The sequence below is a fragment of the Cetorhinus maximus genome, chromosome 8, assembly GCF_964194155.1.
Source record: "Cetorhinus maximus chromosome 8, sCetMax3.hap1.1, whole genome shotgun sequence".
NCBI classification, from domain to species: domain Eukaryota; kingdom Metazoa; phylum Chordata; class Chondrichthyes; order Lamniformes; family Cetorhinidae; genus Cetorhinus; species Cetorhinus maximus.
In genome coordinates, this window is record NC_135886.1 from 9,092,359 (window position 1) to 9,113,529 (window position 21,171).

At 44.0% G+C, this 21,171-nt stretch overlaps 2 protein-coding genes across 7 annotated transcripts in view; one reads left to right on the plus strand and one right to left on the minus strand.

The window, feature by feature from the left end:
- rbbp5 (retinoblastoma binding protein 5) overlaps positions 1–14,276 on the minus strand; it is a 36,995-nt gene extending 22,719 nt beyond the window's left edge. For 4 of the 5 annotated variants that reach the window (XR_013577252.1, XR_013577251.1, XM_078546408.1 and 1 more), the window contains exons 1-5: positions 9,274–9,441; positions 7,092–7,117; positions 5,019–5,191; positions 1,960–2,100; positions 533–695 (exon numbers count right to left, since the gene is read on the minus strand). Coding sequence is in view for 3 of the 5 variants with exons in the window: in XM_078546408.1 (XP_078402534.1) it covers positions 533–695; positions 1,960–2,100; positions 5,019–5,191; positions 7,092–7,117; positions 9,274–9,292 (522 nt within the window). In the remaining 2 variants the exon portion in view is untranslated. Of the gene's footprint in view, positions 1–532; positions 696–1,959; positions 2,101–5,018; positions 5,192–7,091; positions 7,118–9,273; positions 9,442–14,137 lie in introns of those variants that run through there. The other variant, XM_078546407.1, reaches the window with a different exon arrangement.
- A 463-nt stretch (positions 14,277–14,739) lies between these two features.
- The window catches only part of LOC144683240 (interleukin-17 receptor A-like), a 55,779-nt gene continuing 49,347 nt past the window's right edge, over positions 14,740–21,171 (plus strand). For both annotated transcript variants that reach the window (XM_078546198.1, XM_078546199.1), the window contains exons 1-2: positions 14,740–15,032; positions 19,175–19,199. In XM_078546198.1, the coding sequence (XP_078402324.1) occupies positions 14,853–15,032; positions 19,175–19,199 (205 nt within the window). In that variant the 5' untranslated portion in view covers positions 14,740–14,852. The remainder of the gene's footprint in view (positions 15,033–19,174; positions 19,200–21,171) is intronic.

The window sequence follows — 21,171 nt, forward strand, 5'->3', positions numbered from 1 at the left end:
CGTCACTGGCACATTCTAGGAAATGCACAGGGACAGGATAAGGATCAAGCCTTCTGAGTGTCTATTTCTCTCTCCAATATTGGTAAATAGGCAGTCATTGTTCACCCTTTCACATCACTGAAGGATACACCTAGGGCACATCACTGGAGGACTTCTGGCATCTGTGGAACTGTACCCCAGCCACAAGGAGAGTGGTAAAGGCTCAGCAATGGGGGAAAAAAAAGAGTTGGATTTGATTACATCAAAATCCTTAATGGTATGGAGACCACCGTACATCAATAGATACAGCCAGTTGTGACAAAACATTGGATCTTTATGACTTTAGCCCCTATATGCTTTACTAGGTGACATTGAAGAAAGAGAAAAATAGACCTTTTAAAAAAAAGATTCGTTTATTTAATTAAAAAAAAGATTAAGGTTGGGGAAAATTAACTTTCCCCTTTACAAATACATTGAGAATCGACACATCTGATCTGCCACCGACAAAACTGGAAAATTGAAGCAAAAGAAAAAACAAGGCTTTAATGCTCACCTTTCCCTTGGCATTCCCTGTGTAAATATACTCTCCCCGTCGGTCAAAAGATGCCACGACATTAAGATCAGAATCATCATCTACAGGTAGAACTACGTGCTTAGAGTCAGAGAGAGTTAACAACACCGGAGCACATTTCATTGGGCAGACCAGGACCCTGTTCCTGTTGACACAGAGCAAATACAAATAAGTAACAAATACATCAACTAAGGGCAAGCCCTTCATTATTAAACAGAGCTAACCCATGATTAGCCCTCAGAAACCAAGTAGGAGATACCCAACACACACAAAGCTATTGAAGGTAATGTCATATGTATTCATATCATTGGTGTAAGGGATGATTATAAACTACTTTCATTCCAGGAGACCAGTTAACATCTTCAGATATTAAATACCACTTATTGGACAATAGGAGCTGGCAATGGTTCTGCTGTTATTTATACCTCCTCTAGAGCCATCTTTTGTATCTTTACATCTCCTTTTTGCCTTGCACCATCATCTCATTTGCTCCTACCTGGACCCAACCACAGACCTTTCTCACTGTTCTTTCCTCTGCCCCTTTAGCCCTGCCTCTGTATTTGGCAATGAACAATTAAATCTTTAACCTCCTCTAGTTCTGATCATAGACCTGAAACCTTAACTCTGTTTCTCTCTTCACAGATGCTGCCTGACCTGCTGAGTATTTCCAGCACCTTTTGGTTTCCAAATCTGATTTTCAGCATCCGCAATATTTTGTTTTTGACCTGCAGTAATTAAGTTTGGCTTCTGCGATTCCTGGCACAAAGTTTCTAATAATGTCGAAGAAGCTGAACAGAGGCCAGGCACGTCACTGCTGGGTGACAGTAAGCTCAGAGCAGCAATGGTGGAGGTTCCCACTTACTGTCCTCCATAAAGGAATAGCGTGCAAAAGAATCAGGAAATAAACTTCCCTTTAAAATATGCAAGGGAACAAAAAAAAAGGAAACCATTGACTTAAAGCTCTCTGTATAATTTGCGTTCATCACTAGTTTGGCCTGGGGAATGGTGGACTTTCTGATGCTCACTCAGAAGCTAAGGGCTGTTAAACTTCCCAACAATCTATGCCAATAGAGCAACTCAGCCACAAGACAGCCTTCTAGTGTGCGAAAGGGACACTTCCCATAACTGCCACCCCGTGGTTCAATTTAAGTGCAAATCAGGGTCACGTTGGTCCCATGCCCACCCGAGACTGGGCTAAGATTGCCCAACCTCATGTCAGGTAGGAAACAGTCCCTTTAAAATTCCTAAGTTTTCACATTTCAGAGAGGAACATAAATAGAAAAATTAGAAAGGCGTTTCACCCATCTTACTTTCATAGTCCTAAGGAAGTCTTTTGGACCGGAGATCTGAAATTTTCTACTTTCCAGGCAATTTCATTGTAAATCCATCCAAACTCTTGAAATACTTACTGATCTCTGGGATGGAACTGCACTTTGAGAACTGGTGAGGGAAAACGGAACCTCTGGTCACAGTCTCCGGACAGAACATCCCACAGTGACACGATGTTATCAGTTGAAGCACTGACTAGTTTATGCCCATCTCGACTCCAACTGTAAAACAGAAGAAAAATAAGCGATTTTTTTTTTTAAATGTATTCTTCCAGTAAGCATAGCATCGCTGGCTGGGCCAGCATTTGTTGCCCATCCCTAATTGCCCTGGAGAAGGCGGTGGTGAGCTGCCTTCTTGAACCACTGCAGTCCAGGTGGTGTAGGTACACCCACAGTGCTGTTAGAGAGGGAGTTCCAGGATTTTGAACCAGCGACAGTAGAGCAACAGCAATATATTTCCAATTCAGAATGGTGTGGGGCTTGGAGGGCAACTTGCAAAGTTAATTGTGTAAAATTATCGAGAAGATAACGGACTAACATTTTGTAAGATGTGTAGTTTTCCTTTATAATTTTAATGTTTGCCATTGGATTCTCATGAATTGTAGTCACAATGAAGAATACCGAAACACTCGCACAAATCTATTAAAATCAATTCTTTGTCAGCTAAAGGGGAAAGGTCAAAATGAGTGCTTTTGGTTTAATAAATGGAGCCACATGCAACTCTGCCCATAACTAAAGAAACGAACCCAAAGAGAAATGACATTAAGAGTGCGACAGCCAAGGAGACACATGCATCAAATCTGCTGTGGTAACAAAATTTGATTATTTTTTTTTAAAACTTAAAAAATGTTGCAAATATATAAATCAAAACAAAAAGTGTGTTTTCCCTTTTAACAGCAGACAAATCAATGTTTCAAAGTTGCTGAGAATTCCCGCTAAAGGGAAGAGTGGATAATGCAGTAGAGCTGCTACACTAAGGAGAGGCTCTGCCAAGTGGCAGAGCAAGATTATACACAATCCTGCTGGCTTCTGATATTCAACTTCACTGGTCACAGACCAAGGATTTGGGATGAAGGAAGGAGACAAAAGAGGCGATCAGATGTCATTCCACTGTAGACCCAAACCTCTTTGGAATACTTACTGATCTAGAGGATGAAACTGACATTGAGAACTGATGAGGGAAAACTGGAACGGTGGTGCTGCCCTTCCACTTTCTGGTTGGAGGAGAGAAATGCAGATACTCTCAAACAAGTAGCCATGTGGGAGAACAAATAACAGCTCATCCAAAGGGCAGGGGGGAGGGGGGGAAAATGAGGCGAGGGGCGCTTCTTTGAGCATGTAGCAAATAAGATAGAAAATTGAAGTCCTTAATACTTCCCATAATCAAGTCCAAATGTGTCATATTCTTAGTGTAAAATTCATGGCACACTGCACTAGTAAGAAACTGAGTTTAAAAATAAGGGAAGTGTGTGCACTCGTGAGGTATAATCACCAGGGAAGCAGGTGGTTCTATGCATGAATCTCATGGGTCAGCGTTTGGGTCCTGGTTGTTGCTTGTCGACATAAAATGACCTTGATGCAAAAAGCAATTGTAGGATCCAGCTGTGGTGTACATCAATTTGGGACTGCAACAGAGCCAAAGGAAGTAGCTCAAGTTTCACAGGATAACCTGGATCAGTTGTTGAATGAGGCAGAGAAATGATAAATGAAATTTAAACATTGATGTATGCAGGGTATTGAAGAGTGAACAAGCAGCAAAGGTATACACTCAAGACAACAAATTTCGCATTAAGAGGCTTTGACAGGGAGTGATAGCAGACCCATTACTTACGAGATCAAGACAACGCAAAAGGTGATTTACAAAGCAAACAGATGCTAGGTGAGCTGGAATCACGCAGCACAAGTGTACAGAGTTCATGATGGTGCTCAGTAATGCATTGGTCAAGCCTCACTTGAAATAGTAATGAGCAATTCTGTCACTTCACATCAAAAGGGGCAGATGTGCATTGGAAAATGTGCAGAAACAGTAACATGTCCCAAATATAAATGGTGATGAGCCACAAAACAGGCCAGAGAAGGTTACAGAAGAAAGGGAGACCTCACTTAGATATGGAAAGTATTTAACAGTATAGATAGGTGATCATAGAATATTGGATTAAGCTCAGTCCAAGCCAATAGAATGAGGGGAAATTAACTTAAATTAATCGAAAGTCAATTTTGAAAAACAAATTCTTAACTCACTGGGGGATAAGTGGAATGATCTGTTTGGTAAGATAGCTTGATGCTAGATTGATTCTTAAGTGTATACTTCATTAATTATTGATGGACGACTGCAACGGGAACTTTGTGTGACAGAATAGAAAACATGCGCTATGAAAATGGTTGAACATTGGGGATTTAGATGCAGCTCACTTCTGACTGGGGTTCTGAAACATTAACACCTGAAGGAGAAAAGATAGGTAATCGTTCTGCTTTGCATTTCCAGAATTTTGTTTCAGATTTCCAGCATTTCAAGTTTTACCTTTACCAGTGAACACACTACCAGTGATTCTTCCAGAGGCACTCAAATGTCACCTAGCCTCTACAAAACATGAAACCCAAGGCATGGAATGCATGGCTAGTTACCAGCTTACAAATCAATATGTACATTTCCACTCCCACCACTCACCAACAGCAGCAGCACAGACCATGCCCTGATGAAGGCCAGAGTAGGACAACAGTGGGCAAAGTTGGCATGTAGCAGAGCCAAAGGCTGAAAGTTTCTAACCTTGATTCCCAATTTGTGCAGCTAACCAGTCTCAGCCAAAAACAAAGGAGAATGGGAATTTGGCTATCAGGCCCCTCCCTAACACCTGGGAAATGAAAAATTGACTCTTTATCTGGAATCTCCCACTGGGAAACATACACTGATAGACAGCTAGCCCTTCCCCACATTCAAACAGCCTGTCAATGCACAGGCTCTAAACACATTCACTGGGAGTGATGACCTGAGGATGTAACAGATCACACTTGTGCAACTATACCTCAACATGGAGTCAACACAAATTGGAAGTGGGGAGCTTGCAAAACATGTTTTTTTTTTAAATATAGAGACACAAGTACATGTACATATACACACACACAAACAGGTAACCAATTACCATAGTGAGCAAACTGGATGGATGTGTGCGCTGATGATTTTGGCAATACCCCTCGTCAGGAAGTCCCAAATGACGATACGCCCATCGTTGCACCCCACAGCGAGCAGTGTACCCCACCTGTTAAACGTACAGGTCAGGGCCATGCTAATACAATCCAGGGTTCCATCCGCCTCCTACACAAAAAAAAATTACACTAAATCACATTTCAGAGAACAGCAAGAACTTGCATTTATATAGTGCCTTCAGTGTAGTAAAACCATTCTGGGGTGCATCAGAGAGCATAGATATTAGGGCAGGTAAACAAAAGCTTGGTCAAAGATGCAGCTTTTAAGGGGCACCTTAAAAGGAAAAGAGGTAGAGAAGTATAGTGAGGGAATTCCAGAGTTTAGGGCCTAGACTTCCAGTCAGTGAAGGTGCAGAGGAACTGAGGATGAGCAGAGTGTCAAAATTGGAGGAATGCAGAGTTCTCAGTGGGTGTAGGGCTAGCAGGGGTTTCTGCATTAGTAAGGGATAAGAGAATGGAGGGATTTAAAAAAACATGGATGGGAATTATAACACTGAGGTATTGCCAAATCAGGAACCAATGCACATTAGCAAGCATGGAGATTATGTGAGAACAGGGGTTTGTGCAAGTCAGGATACAGACAGAGGTCAAGGTTGCAGATGGTGTAAGATGGAAAGCTAGCCAGGAGTATTAAAATAGTCAAGTCCAGAGGCAACAAAAGCACTGATGTGAGGTTCAGCAGCAGATGAGCTAAGGCAGGGACAGAGAAGGGCAACATTACAAAAATAGAATTAGGCCTTGGTGATGGAGAGAATCAAGTCAAGCAGGATACCAAGGTTACAAACAATCTGGTTCAGTTTCAGACAGTGGCCAGGGACAAGGATGGAATCGAAGGCTAGCAAAGTGGAGTTTATGGCAGGGGTTGAAGGCCATAACAGATTTGAAGTGTGGTGAGTGTAAGATGCTCGGGAGGAACAGGTGACTTTGGACTTATAGTTCCCAAATCTCTCCACTACTGGGGGTTTTCCTCGCCTTGTGCCTAGTCTGTTGCAGACTTATTGATGGAGATTAACACCCATGAACAGTCAACACCTCCATTATAGTTGTATAATGTGACCACCCGGATGGTAGAAGACGAACTAGATGGCTCCTGGTCTGTATTCATCCAACAATTCCTGTGTTAGGGAGGAATATTAGTCAGGAACCACAACCACTTTCCTTCAAACATTTCTATGGGATCATTTTTTTTTATTCTTTCATGGGATGTGGGCGTCACTCTAAATGCCAGCATTTGTTGACCATCCTATATTACCCTTGAACTGAATGGCTTGCTAGGCCATTTCAGAGGGCAGTTAAGAGTCAACCACATTGCTGTGGGTCTGTAGACCAGACCAGGCAAGCATGGCAGATTTCTTTCCCAAAAGGACATCAGTGAACCAGATGGGTTTTTACAACAATCAATAATAGTTCCGTGGTCACCATTACTGAGACTAGCCTTATATTCCAGAGTCATTAATTGAATTTAAATTCCACCAGCTGCCATGGTGGGATATGAACCAGTGTCCCCGGAGCATTAGCCTCGGTATCTGGATTACTCATCCAATGACATTATCACTATGCCACCACCTCCACTTAAACAGGGTGAAGGGTCTCAGATTTTGAATTTATCTGCAATACATCATTCCTAGAAGTCCAGCACTCTTGAACCAGAGCGTCAGTCCAGGCTATGGTATATATTCAGAGGTTGAACTTTAGCGCTAAGGCTGACTCCTTGATCTGTGCTTACTCTGAGCCATATCATAGGTGATTCTGGGCTTTTCATTACCTACAACTAAGAACAGACCTATGCAACTGCCAGCTGAGAGAAGGGTCTTTCATTCCATGACTGGAATCAAACCCATATCCCAGCGATTACAAGCTAGAGCTGCCGCAACGATATATTAAGACTCATAACTTTTACATTGTTGAAAGTGTAGATTTTGCTGAGATGGTTAACATCTTGATAAATAAAAGGGCTCAAAGAGAACTTTTAACAGCAATTGCTAAAAACACAAGTGTTTCAAACCTACCTCGGGGTAGTTCTGTCCAAAGGACTCTGTTTAAAATAAGAGATAATGAAAACAGATCAATTTAGATACCAGATCTTGAAAATAATTCAAGATTCTTTAACCCTGCCACCGTACACGACAGATATAAATAGTCACATTTCATCTTTTATAGGATACTTTTCCACTCCCCAACACTAACCTAGCAGTGTCCATAGATTCACAGAGTACAGGAGGAGGCCATTTGTCCCATCATACCTGTGCTTGCTCTTTGTAGACCCCTGGTTTTTCACCAAGGCCCTGCAAAATTTTTCCTTCGCCAAATTTTTATCCGATTTTCCTTTTTGAGGGTTAGTTACAATTGAATCTGTTCCCATGACGATGTGCAAGCCTCCTCAGTTACAACCCACTGGGAGGCAAGCAAGAGGGCTCGAAGAACATATACAGCCTGTGAGCTTCCCTAAGGCAGGGCAGGCAGGCCGAGGCTGTGAACTCATGTTTTGAGAAATTTAGGATCCTCGCCCTCATTATCCGAGGTAAAACACCTCTTTTCTGGTGCTGGTTTGTGACGTCACACATTCTTATTTAATGCACAGGGGCGTGGGACTAATTCGACGGGTCTTTCAGAGATCTGGCACAAACACAATGGGCTGAATGGTCTTTCTCTGTGCTGCGTGATTCTGTGTCAAGTTTTGGAGGAGTTCTTTCATCAATTAAAATAACACAAATATTTAAGAACAAGCAAATCAGCAGCTGTGGTGGAGCCCCACACCACTTAGAAAATTCTCAAGATCCACAACAGACATCACTTGATACTATTCTCACTCAAGTCTAATTCAAACCTTTCGCACATTACTAATATTTCAAAATATTTATTCACAGGACAGGAACATTTCGGGTAAGGTAAAGAATGTATTGTTCATTCTAGTTGCCCCTGAGGTGGTGATGATGAAGCATCTTCTTGAACCATTGCAGTCTACGTGGTGAAGATCCTCCCAGAATGATGTAGGGAGGTAGTCCCAGGATTTTGACCCATCGACAGTGAAGGAACGGTGATATAGTTCCAAGTCAGGATGGTGTGTGGCTCAGAGGGGAAACTCACAGGTGATGATATTCCCAAACATCTTTTTCTTCTAGGTGATAAGAGATCACAGGTTTGAGAGTTGCTGTCAAAGAAACCTTGGTGAGTTGCTGAACATCTTAGAAATCAAACAGACTGCTTCATTCTGGTGGTGTGGAGCTTCTGAAGTGATGTCGGAGCTGCATTTTCTACATTTCAACAGTAACTACACTTCAAAAATATTTAACTGACTGTAAGGCACTTTGGGGCCACCAGAGATCATGAAAGACTCTATAGATACACAAGCCTTTCTTTTTTTCAGTCCCCTATGGCACCCACCCTACATTACCTCCACTCCCCTCACTCTCCATCCACTTCGTCTTCCATCTCCCCCGTCCTTCCCACTCTCCACTAGAAATCCCGCTCTTTCCCCCTTCTCCTCCCCCTCAGCTCCACACTCCATCCACTCTCTACTCCCCCCTCCACCTCCCCCCTCCATGCCACCCTCCAGCTCCCCCTCCTACCCCCTCTGCCCCATCCAACCCTCCGCAATCATGTCCTCCCCCTCCATCCCCACTCTTCTCCATTCCCCTAGACCCCATCCTTTGCCCCCTCTGTCCCCCAAACTTCCCTGTGCTCCTCCCCCTCTCCTTCACTGCCCTGTACCCCCATCCTTCCCCCACCCCCATACTTCCACCCTCTTTCGTTCCCCCGTCCACCACGCCATCCTACCCCACATCATCACCTCCTCCTGCCCCCACTCCACCTCCTTGCCCCCTCTGCCTCCTTCTTCCAGGTCCCCCCCATCTGCCTCCTCCTTCCAGGTCCCCCCCCCCCATCCTCCCTCCCCCTCTTTCCCACTCCACCAGCCCCCATCCTGAGGTTATAAAAGGTGCTACAAAAATGCATACCTTTCTTTTTTTATTCCTCCATGGAACCCACCCTCTCTCCCCCACCTCATTCCCCTCCCTCCTTCTCCCCATCATTCACCTCCCACTCATTCCCCTCTGTCTCATTTCCCTCCTCTTCATTCCGCTCCCTCCTTCCCCCCCCCCCCTCCCTCCCTCACTCTCCTCTCCCTCCCCCTCATTCCCCTCCGGCCCTGAATCCTCCCTCTCCCCCGGACCAAGCACCAGCTCCACTCACCCAGCAGCTCCAGGTTCATCCTCTCTCTCTCCCTCTCTCTCCCTCTGTGGATTTTCTCCGGTGTTTTATTTTTTTTAATTTATTTTCTCTCTCCCGGATCCCGGTCAGACACAAGCCGCCGTCCCGATTGCCTCAAATCCCCGGCCCCGGGCCGCCTCCTCCCACTCCTCCTCCCGGTCCGACAGGAAAATCCGCCGCCGGCCGCTCCGTCCCTTATAAACCGTCCCCGGCGCGGAGAGCGCCGAGCGCGACAGAAGGTTCCGGGTCCCTCCCCCCCCAACAAACTGCACAGACACAAAGGCAAAACCCTGCAGATGCTGGAAATCTGAAGTAAAAAAAACAGAAAATGCTGGAGATACTCAGCAGGTCTGGCAGCATCTCGTGGTGGGAGGAACAAGAGTTAAGGCTCCTTTCATCCTGAATGTGAAACCTTTCCTCCTTTTAAGACCCCCTCATAAAAACCTGCCTCTTTGGTCGGACGATCAGACGATCCCCCGGTTTTTCGTCGAGCGTCCCGGCGCCTGGACGGTTTCGTCACAATTATTGAAGCGTTCCTGTTTTCAGCTCTCTCCCATCTCCCCCCCCCCCCTGGCGGGAGTGGAATGAGATAAAATTGAACAGCTCCATCCAGGTTTGCGCATGGGCATCCCGGTTTTGCCGCTTCGCCAGCATTTTTCTGTTTTTATTTCAGATTTCCAGCCTCTGCGGGATTTTGCCCACTTTGCCCGATGCAGCGCGATGTTACATTTCCGGATAAGGCGTGGAAAACAGTTCCAGGCGAGGGGGGAGGGGGGTGGTGGGGGCAGAAAAACAGGTGGCAGGAAGGTGGGAGAAGTTTGTCCGAGCTGTTTACACCCACAGAGCTTGGTTTCCTTGCACCGTGGTGGGGAATCAGAAGACCATAAGATGTAGGAGCAGAAATAGGCCATTCAGCCCATCGAGTGTGCTCTGCCATTCAATGAGATCATGGCTGATCTGTTAATCCTCAACTCCACTTTCCTGCCTTTTCCACATAACCCTTGATTCCCTTACTGATTAAAAATCTTTCTCAGCCTTGAATATATTTAATGACCCAGCCTCTTCGGTACAGAATTCCACAGATTCACTACACTCAGAGAAGAAATTCCATCTCATCTCTGTCTTAAATGCCACCCCACCCCCCCCACCCACCCACCCCCCGCTACTCCGATTATGCCCTCTGGTCCTAGACTCTCCCATAAGGGAAAACATCCTCTCAGAATCTACCCTGTCAAGCCCGCTAAGAAGCAGCTTTTGTTTCAATAAGGCCGCCTCTCATTCTTCTAAACTCCAATGAGTAGTGATAAAAATGAATAAGGTGCTGCAACCTGAGGAGCTGCGAAGTGTATGACCACAGCAGATGTTAATTGCTGAGCAAGCCAAATCCCAGAGGGAAACTTGGCTTAAGGGGCCATACTCTTTTTTTTGTATGCTGAAAACAAGAAGACGATGTGTTGATCTCAGTAGCAAGAAGTCCAATAACACCTTTAGGATTTAAAAAATTAAAATTAAAAGTAAAAGTTTTATTAACAAGAAGAAAAGAAAACTTAAACACACAAGATTACAGTTACACAGTTAAGATTAGTCTTACAAAACAATCCCCCAGAAAATTCCCTACTTGGTCAGACCCAAAAGTAAACACCTTCCAGGCAACACTCCCTTCCAGGTGTTTAACTATAAAAATCCAGTCATATTATCCAAGGCAAACTGCTGTAGCTTTAATAAAGGCATACCACATGACCTCTTAAAGTCTCTTCCACTCTGTTGTGGAAATCCAAGACTTTGGCACAAGACTGCTTTTGGCAGCCCAAGACTTTTCTGGCTTGACTGGATGACTGATTCAAATTGCATCTTCTCCCAGCCTAGAACTGTTTGCAGGAGATCTTCCTCACACAGCCAACAGCCAACCACTAAGCTCTCCACTGTAACTCTAAAATACCTTTTTCCCCCTTTCACCTCAGGTCCCATTGTTCTTACACCTCTTTGAAACTCAACTCCTTCTAAATATAAAATCTTTCATGTTTCTATTTTGTCTCTGTTTTCGGTCAATAAAATGTAGTATACCCTCTTCTATTTACTTCACCCACCTTCTATTTACCCATGAAACTCCTTTAAGGTGCAAAAAATGTTTCTTGTCACCTCTGACTTCCCTTTGATATTCAAACAAACTCTTGACTTATCTAAAAATGCAAATGTTAGATCCAACCTATTTACTTGTACCTCAAATCCATCATAATATCTCATTACAAATGCACACCTAACATCTCTATCGTTTCATGTCTTACCTCCCAGACAACCTGTATCTAGTAACTTTTCCCCAGCTTAATCAAATCATTTACCCACACACACACATACACACACACACACACAAATGCAAAGCCTCCTTCACAGAATAACACAATATTCCTCAAAAATATTTTTTAAAAACACTCATTCTCACAGAAGGGAAGTCTGTTTTGAGTTGTGAGGGAGCATTACCTCAGGGTGTCAGTTCCCTGTTAGTCACAAAGTTTCATTTTTTTCCCAGTTTGGACTTTTGAATATCTGGTCACCCTACCCTTTGGCTAAGCTATTGGTTATCTTCCCTAATATCTCCTTATGTGGCTTGTTCTCATACTTTGTTTTATAATGCTCCTGTGAAGCACCTTGGAATGTTCAAGTACTTTCAAGACACTATGTTAATATAAGCTATTGTTGGTGTTTTCTCTCTGTGGAAATGACTAGGGCTCTTGTCATCATTCTTGCCCTACAAGAAGGAAGTCTAGATCATCTCAAAATTGCCACAGGTCTCCAGCCAAGTCAACTCTCACTCACTGAGAGTCAGTCAGGAGAATATGAGTTAAAAACAAAAAGTATTGCAAATACTCAGCAGCTCTTACAGCATCTGTGGAGAGAGAAACAGAGTTAATATTTCGTGTCAAATATAACTCTTCTTCAGAAGTCTTCAGACTCTCCTGGACTAGAATCATATTCAACTCGAAATGTTAACTCTGTTTCTTTCTCCACAGATATTGCCAGACCTGTGAGTTTTTCCCGCACTTTCTGTTTTTATTGCAGATTTCCAGAATCCACAGCATTTTGCTTTTATTTTAAGGGAGTATGAGTGGCCTGCATTGAAACAGTGCCTTATTGTTACTGACACTGTCTTTCAGATGAAATGTTAAACTGAGGTCCCATCTGCTCCCTCAGGTGGAGTTCAAATATCCTGTGGTACTACTTCAAAGAAGAGCAGTGTTTTCTCCCTGGGTAATATGCATCCCTCAATCAATGTCACAAAAGAAACGGGTTAGTTTTTCATTATCACATTGCTGTATGTGGGAGCTTGCTGTGCACAAATTTGCTGCCCAATTTCTTCCATTACAACAGTGACTACACTTCAAAAGTACTTCGTTGGTAATAAAGCTCTTTGAGACGTTCAGTGGTCATAAAAGGTGGTATATAAATGCAAGATTTACTTTTTCCCAACCTTGTATTTAATGCATGGGGAACACCATTACCTCTAAGTCACACACCATTCCAATTTGGACGTACAGTATATCACTATCTCTTCGTGATCTCTAGGATAAAAGCCTCTGCTCTACACTCTATGTAAAAATTGCTAACAGATATACATTCTTTATGAGACCGCAGCGCATCATTAACCTGCAAGGACTATATCAAGAAGCAGCCCCATGCTTGGAAAGAAATGTTAGTTGGGGGAATGGGAGGCTGTTAGTAATGTCAGCATTTTCAGGTGATATTCCCCTTTCCACTCTTTTAAAAGTTGTGTTAATCAGTGTAATAATAACGCCTCAGTTAAAAACACTGGCCTGAGAAAAGTCATGCGAATGTGCTAAGCATTCAACTGCTAATATCGCGGAAGAGTAGGTTACCCAAAAAATAACATAGCTCCTCCATCATAAAGTGATGATGTTAGCGATCGGCTGACACGGCGGCTGTGTTCATTTTCTTCTCACTTGCAGAAATTGGGGAAGGAGCACGGGTTGAGCAGGGCTACAGTGAATTGCTCGTTCAAAGAGCCAGCATAGACATAATGGGCTGAATGGCCTCTGTCTGTACAGTGCAGTTCTGGACTAATGAACGTTTTGTACATAAGGCTGCCTTGTGCAGGCCCTTCTCACACCAGGATCAGAAAATAGAACACAGGAGCTTTAGATGAATATGACTTTTTCATGTTACTGTAAGATTTAAATACAATGATACTAAACAATATGGTACAGAGTGCTGATATAGGATGTTCATTGTTCTTGTTCAACCATAACACCAATCAGAAATACTCAACCTTTTCCTCTCATGCTAGGGTTGCAGACCTATGAAGAAAACAACCTGCATTGATACGGTGTCTTAATAGATTCTCTAGTTACCAACCCCCTAGGATTAAACTGGAGCAATCAGAAATCAAAGGTTAATCTCAAGGTCACTATTGCAGGAGAAAAGTCACAAGGAGCAGCAAAACCACAGAGCAGGGGTTCCCAAACCTGTGGGTCACAACCCCGGCCAAGTCTTTGGGGTCATAAGCTCTGAGGCAGCAATGGCAGCTGCCAAGCGGAGACTGCCGGGATGCGAATTTTTTTGCAAAGCGTTCGTCAACAGAACAGCTTTTGGCTGCTCTGGCTGGTCGTTCTTTCAGTGCCCTGATTGGCCGTTCAATGCACTGCTCCAATTAGCACCCGCTGAACAATCCTGAGTGCGCTAATAGCTACACTAAGAACCAATCTAAAACAATCAGTTGAGCTCGTAACATGGCTCATTTACACTTACTAAAAGCGACATACATTCATACATAGGGACACGTTCTCTGCAAACAAAAGGAATGTGTTCAAGACTTGCGCCTTTGTTGAATTACCCGGGAGCTGGGGAGCCTGCCATGGCAACACCTCAACCAATCAGGGTAGGCTTGTCAACCAGCCAGTCAGCCCCCTTTTCTCCTGTAGTGTAAATTGTTGCGATCGTTTGAAATTTGCCATTCTTGCTTTTGTCCTGATGAGTGCAAGACGAAAAGCTTCAGCAACATGTCTCTCTTTTTCAACAATATTCAAGTTCTGTGCTACCAAGAGACTGTTCCATGCTTTTATTCTCTATTTGTAAAGGCCAGAATCCCATGTGCAGTTTTAACCACTTTCTCAACCTTCCCTGCCACGTTCAACAATTTGTAGACATGTATCCCCAGGGATGTCTGTTTCAGCAGGAGTGTGTGAAGCCGCCTCATACATTGGTGTAGGGTTCTCATCCCTCCCTCTCCACATCTCCGACATCAACATGTGGTAAAAAATGCAAGACATGCCAGTGGCAAAGATGTCATTATTATGGGTGCAGGAACAGCCTCGGGCAACTACACACCTTGGTGAATAAATGGGTGGGATTAAAGTGTTTGCATCGCCGCCAAGAGTTTAAGAAAATCTCAAAGAGAGAATCTCTCCAACAAGGGAGCAGCACGGGGTTTTGCTATTTCTCTTCTTTGCTTTCTCTGCAGGTTTCCCCAGCCGCTGGGCTTTGGTTCTTATCAGCTGTTCTCCCTGTCCCACCAGCGCTCCTTTCACCTTGGCTGAGCGGCGAGGACTATGTGCAGACCCGTGCCCAGTGGAATATCGATGCTGGGGAGAATGCTCCCACCTGCATGTTATTTTATTCTGCTGGCCATCGCACTGGTTGCTCCGAGACTGGCAGGCAGGAGCACTTACGAAACCCTAGCAGTCTCCAACAGAACTGTGGAGAGCTGCACTCAAGACTGCTCACAGCCGGTAAGAACCTTTACTCTTTTCTCATGAAGGGCTTGCTTCAGAATTCAACAAATAAATGTCAAACGCTGAGGGTGTTGCAGATTGTAAGATCTTTACTGATGTGTCAACTCGCGGCCAACCCAAGATTCACAGATAACCTCCTCCCAGAAATGTGTCAATTCCAGCCTGTCAGGCATCGCAATTCTCCTGAATGTTGTTAAACCTTTTATGGATGCGGTGCGGAATGATGTTGCTGACGGGTTCTCTGTGCCAAGACCGCCTGGTTATACTGAGAGTTTCTGTTCCTTGTTCTGTCCGGAAAAAGAAATGATTTGACTTTTGGGATTTGGCTGTGCCCATGCAGAACTGCAAAGAGTTGTAAAACAATGACCTTCAGGTAGTCCATGAAGTTTTTAAGTAAAATGAAATGATTTGCCGTCTAAAACCCCCAGTGTAGATGTCCCCCGCTCAACAGAAATGAGAGGGGAAGTGTTGCAATATTCTAACCCCACAGCAGGTGGATCAGCCACTGAAAGAGATGGTTTAATATTTCAGCAACAATTTGCACTTTTCTTTCCAACATGACAAGAGTACAGTTCCCAGGATCGTGGGCTTTTAAATATTTAGGTTAGGCACCTGTAAATTCTTTTAAAGGGGAATTAGTTGCTTGAAATGCTGTTGGTGCAGAGCGTAACATCTACCAAATGCACTGCAGCAAATCGCCAAGGCTCCTTCGACAGCACCTTCCTAACCCACGGCCTCTACCACCTAGAAGGACAAGGGCAGCAGATGCACAGGAAACATTATTATGACACAGCTGATGGTAAATGCTGAGCTGCTCAAATCTCAGAGGGAAACTTGAAACAACTGCCATAGCCAATTTTTGCAATTTGTATGTTTTGAGATGCAGGTTTTGAATTCAGTTATAATAAGAACACCGAATCTCATGGGGTTTTTATAAAGCTAAATTAAACATTTAATAATTAAAAGATTGTAAGCACTTACATATGTCTACAAATTACTACCATAATAACTTCCAAAGATTCCCTAATTAATCAGACTTTTAGTTACACCTCCATTAAGGCAACAGTAAAACACATAGATTTAAACAGACCCCTGGCAAAGCACACTCTGGACAGTCGGATTCAAAATGAGTTTCTTTCAGCTCTGGGTCCTTGCAGACAACCACTTGAGGCTTACAGGCTGAAGGCTTTAGACCTTAGAATCCCTCTCCTTTTACCAACAGCTTTCTCTTCCTTTATACATATTTTCCTCTTTGAATGCAAATTCTCATTGTATCACTAAGTTTTTTGAACTTTACCTCTTCTAACAATAAAACCCTTTCATAGCATCAAGTTTATTAGTAAGCTTAGGAAAAAGTAAACACATTGTTTGGCTTCTTCTGGCTAGGTGTGATACTTCACCCATTCTTTTGAATGGTTTATTTAAAAATGCAAATTGCCCTCTTTACACTTCACCTTCCAACTATCCTATGTTTACCTGATTAACATTTCAAACCAACTTCTCTTCTATACATCAAAGCCTCTAGCCCAGCTGGCTTTAATCCAATTAAGACACAGACACACACAGACACACACACCACTAGAACTCTATTATAAAATAATTTGCAATAACATTATAGACATTATTATATCTTGACAACATCACCACCTGGGTGTTCCCCTCCAAGCCACACACCATCCTGACTTGGAAATATATCGCCGTTCCTTCACTGTAGTTGGATCAAAGGCCTGGAACACCCTCCTCCCTAACAGCACTGTGGATGTACCTACACCACATGGACTGCATCGGTTCAAGAAGATGGCTCACCACCACCTTCTCAAGGGCAATTAGGGATGGGCAATAAATGCTGGCCCAGCCAGTGACGCCCACATCCCAAAAATAAATTTTCAGAAATTGAAGGGTTTGGGGAGCAGGTTGGGGGGAGGTGGGGAAATGAGATGTTCATTGGCCTGAGACACCCCTGAAGATTTTGTCTTTAAAATGAGAAAGTGCCTTTATTTTGTGAACTGCCCTGTTTGCTTATAGATTTCACAAGCGAAACCAGCTTCTTAAACCATTTAATCCCCTACTGGAGACAGGAGTCCCAGTATCATAAAGAGAGGACATTTTGGAAAGTATCTTAACTGGCATCTTGCTCTCAGTTGCATGGCTTCTTAGCATTCTCACCCCCCACCCCATTTATGGGAAGCTGTGCTGCCCACCTCACCTCTCAAGTGCACAGAACATTTTGACAGATAGTTAAAGGGGTGGGGATTCATTATTCCTGGAGTTGTCCCAAGGTCTGACTCACCCTGCCGGGGTTACAGCATTTTCCAAGCAGAACACAAAGGTAATTTCAAAGCCAATGATTACAATGTTTTGCACCTCCCTTTAATTTTTCAATTAATATTTCACTCCCATGGGAGTTGAGAGCGTGGGGATGTCTTTAATATTTTCTCTGGTGTTCAGTGAAGATTCCATCTCCAGGTCCTAGCCAATATGATTATTCAGACTCTGCTCCCTTTCTGATTCAAGCACTTAGGTTTCCACCTCTTAACCACGCCAGAAAAATTCAGATCAAAGCACGTCTTGAGGTGTTCGCATTTTCGAGTCATAGAAATGACAGCACAGGAGGAGGCCAATTGGCCCATCGTGACTGTGCTGGCACCAGCTCTCCAAATGGGGCAATCTACTCCAATTGAGCTGCTTTCAGCAGCTACCATGTTGTAAGAAGTTACCAAGAGGTTTTATGTACATGTCAGCGAGAGAGTGGAAGATGTGGCTGGTGCTTCCCAGGTCATAATGCTGATGTAACACCACACTGTGGGCTCAGTGCTTTTTTTTCTATTCATTACAGGGTTTGATCATCTCTGGCTAGGCCAGCATTTATTGCCCATCCCTAACTGCCCTTGAGAAGGTGGTGGTGAACCACCTTCTTGAACCGCTGCAGTCCATGTGATGTAGGTACGCCCACTGTGCTGTTAGGGAGGGAGATCCAGGATTTTGACCCAGCCAGCAGTGAAGGAACAGTGATATATTTCCAAGTCAGGATGGTGTGTGACTTGGAGGGGAACATACAGGTGGTGGTGTTCCCAAGCATCTGCTCCCCTTGACCTCTAGGTGGTAGAGGTCATGGGCTTGGAAGGTGCTGTGAAGGAGTCTTGGCAAGTTGCTGCAGTGCATCTTGTAGATGGCACACACTGCTGCGACCATGCACAATATTAAGGTGGTGGATGGAGTGCTGGTCATGCAGACTGCTTTGTCCTGGGTGGTGTTGAGCTCTTGAATGTTGTTGCAGCTGCACTTGTCCAGGAAAGTGGAGAGTATTCCATCACATGTTCATAATGATGTATAGGACAGGATTGCTTTCATACATTGGAAATCTTCTTCAGGCTAGCAAACTTCAAAGCAATTTCATTCCTGGAAAGCGTGAGTTGCTTTCAAGGCCAGCATTAATTACCCAATCCTAATTTACTGAATTTGAGACGACATTAGCAGCAACAGCAGTGGTTGTGAACAGCAAAACACAGCTTAAACAGCTGTGAAAGTCTCTGTACAGTCAGCAACTGCATAGTGGAAAATCTGATGTTTGTTGCTAAACTTACAAGGAGCGACAGCAACCTTGACTAACAGTGTCAGCCATGGCTCAGTTGGTGGCACTCACATCTCTAAGTCGTAAGGTTCTGGGTTCAAGTCCCACTCCAGGACTTGAGCACCAAAATCAAGGCTGATAGTTCAGTACTCTTAGAGGTGCCATCTTTCAGATCAGACATTAAGGCAAGGCCCCATATCCTTGGGTAATTTCAGAAGACCCTGTGAGACTATTTCAAAGAACAGCAGGGGATTATCTGGTCGTTATTATATTGCTGTTTGTGGGAGTTTGCTGTGCACATATTGGCCCCCACATTTCCCATATTACAACAGTGACTACACTTCCAAAAGTACTTCCTTGGCTGCAAAGTGCTTTGAGACATCCAGCAGTCATGAAGGGCGCTGTATAAATACAAGTCTTTCCTTTTTTTAACTCTTAACAAGCTTTGTATTTCCAGCATTGTATAACCGACATAACACACCCTAACCAACAGAATCAGTTTTAACAAATGGAAAACTGTGTGTTATCTAATCATCTAATGCTCTGTTTGTCATTTGTCTATTTGCAGAATCTTCCCTGCCGAGTTATTAAAGGTATGTTTGGTGGTGAGATGATTCGTTTTTGCTTTTTTCATTATAAGTAACACGGCGTTAATGCTTCATTGCTTTGTCACACAAGGGGAACAGAGGAAAACAGTCAGTGGAGCATTAGAATTGAAGAATGTACACCTGTGTGCACAAATCCTCATCCAATTCTCATTTTGACCTTGTGGAAAATGAGAGATAGAGAGTCGGCAGCCATTTTACATCTCCTCACATTCCTATTTCCATTGAAGTCCATTGGGAGCGATGTCGAAGGTGGATGCCGATTCTCTATCACCTCTTCTAAGTGGGGTTCCACTGCGGAGTGTTGGCTGATGCTTCTGCTCCTCATCCAAAGGGTATACATTTGCAGGCCACTTGCGCACTTGCCAGCAACTCAGCTAAGATCAGTTTTATTTTTTATTGCTGTATTTGTTCACGGGATGTGGGCTTCACTGGCTAGGCCAGCATTTATTGCCCAACCCTAATTGCCCTTGAGAAGGTGGTGGTGAGCTGCCTTCTTGAACCACTGCAGTCCTTGTGGTTTAGGTACACCCACATTGCTGTTAGGAAGGGAGTTCAGCGACAGTGGAGAAACAGCGATATAGTTCCAAGGCAGGATGGTGAGTGTCTTGGAGGGGAACTTGCACGTGGTGGTGTTCCCATGCATCAGCTGCCCCTGCCCTTCTAGGTGATAGAGGTTATAGGTGCTGTGGAAGGAGCCTTGGTGAGTTGCTGCAGTGCATCTTATAGAAGATACACACTGCTGCCACTGTATGTCGGTGGTGGAGGGAACGAATGTTGAAGGTGGTGGATGGGATGCCAATAAAGGGGGCTGCTTTGTCCTGAATCGAGCTTTGTCGAGCTTCTTAAGTGTTGTTGGAGCTGCACTCATCCAGGCAAATGGAAAGTTAATGTAACACCAACATGAGAACTGAACGGCTTGAGTTTTGTGGTCAGTTATGGAAATTACCTGCATTACAACAGTGATTACACTTCAAAAGTATTTCGTTAATTTCAGTGCGCTTTGGGATGCCCTGAGATGGCTGAAATTGACAGTGAGTATCAGCAGGAAATTGGCCTGTGGGGTTGGAGGCTAGAATCTACAGACTAGTCTGATCTGTCCTTCCATGATGCTTTCATACAGCTTTTCCAGCTGAAGTCACTGGGCTATATTCAGGAGCAGGAACTCCCCAGGTAGCTCTGGTAGCAATTGTGATATCCGCCTATTTTGCGTGGGGAACATCAGCAAACTGACCAGAGACTGGAGTGTTTGATCAGAGTAGCTCCGTTGGTAGCACCCTTGCCTCTGAATCACAAGGTTACAGGTTGAAGTCCTACTCCAAAGCGTGAGAACAAAAATCAAGGCTGATATTCCGGTGGAGCACTGAAGGAGTGCTACACTGTTCGATGTGTCATCTTTCAGATGAGATGTCAAACTTGTAAAGAACATTTTTTTTCTTGGACTGTGGCTTTAAAAACTACCATGGCTGCAGCTTAAAAGAGCTGGAGTAAGAAGAAAATCTACAATGTTGCTATTCCCTGGAACAGTGTGTGCCGGGGTGGACTGAATGGTGCAGGAAAGGAGACCTGGTTTAAGAGGGGACTGCCTTGCAATGGCGTTTTGATTGGTTCCTGACCAAATGACCAGGTTCTGTGTGAGGATAATGCAGTAGATCAGCTCTTAGCCTGAAAAGGGGAAAGACCTGAAACCTCTCTCTCCTGTGATTTGTAAGACTCCAGTAATCCTGTCATAGTAGCTAGCTGGCTATTCTTCACTTCGCTGTATCCTGCTTTCTTTGAGAAAACCCAGTCAGGAGAAATAGGGGGGAAAACGCCAGTAGAGTCATTAAAAGCAAGTTTCAACAAGAGAACCACAGACTGCAAGTGCTGGGAGACCACCTGGTGTCAGCCACAACAACCTGCAAGGAATTTGGAAGAAAGCAATCACAGAATCACAGAGTGCAGAAGAGACCCTTCGGCC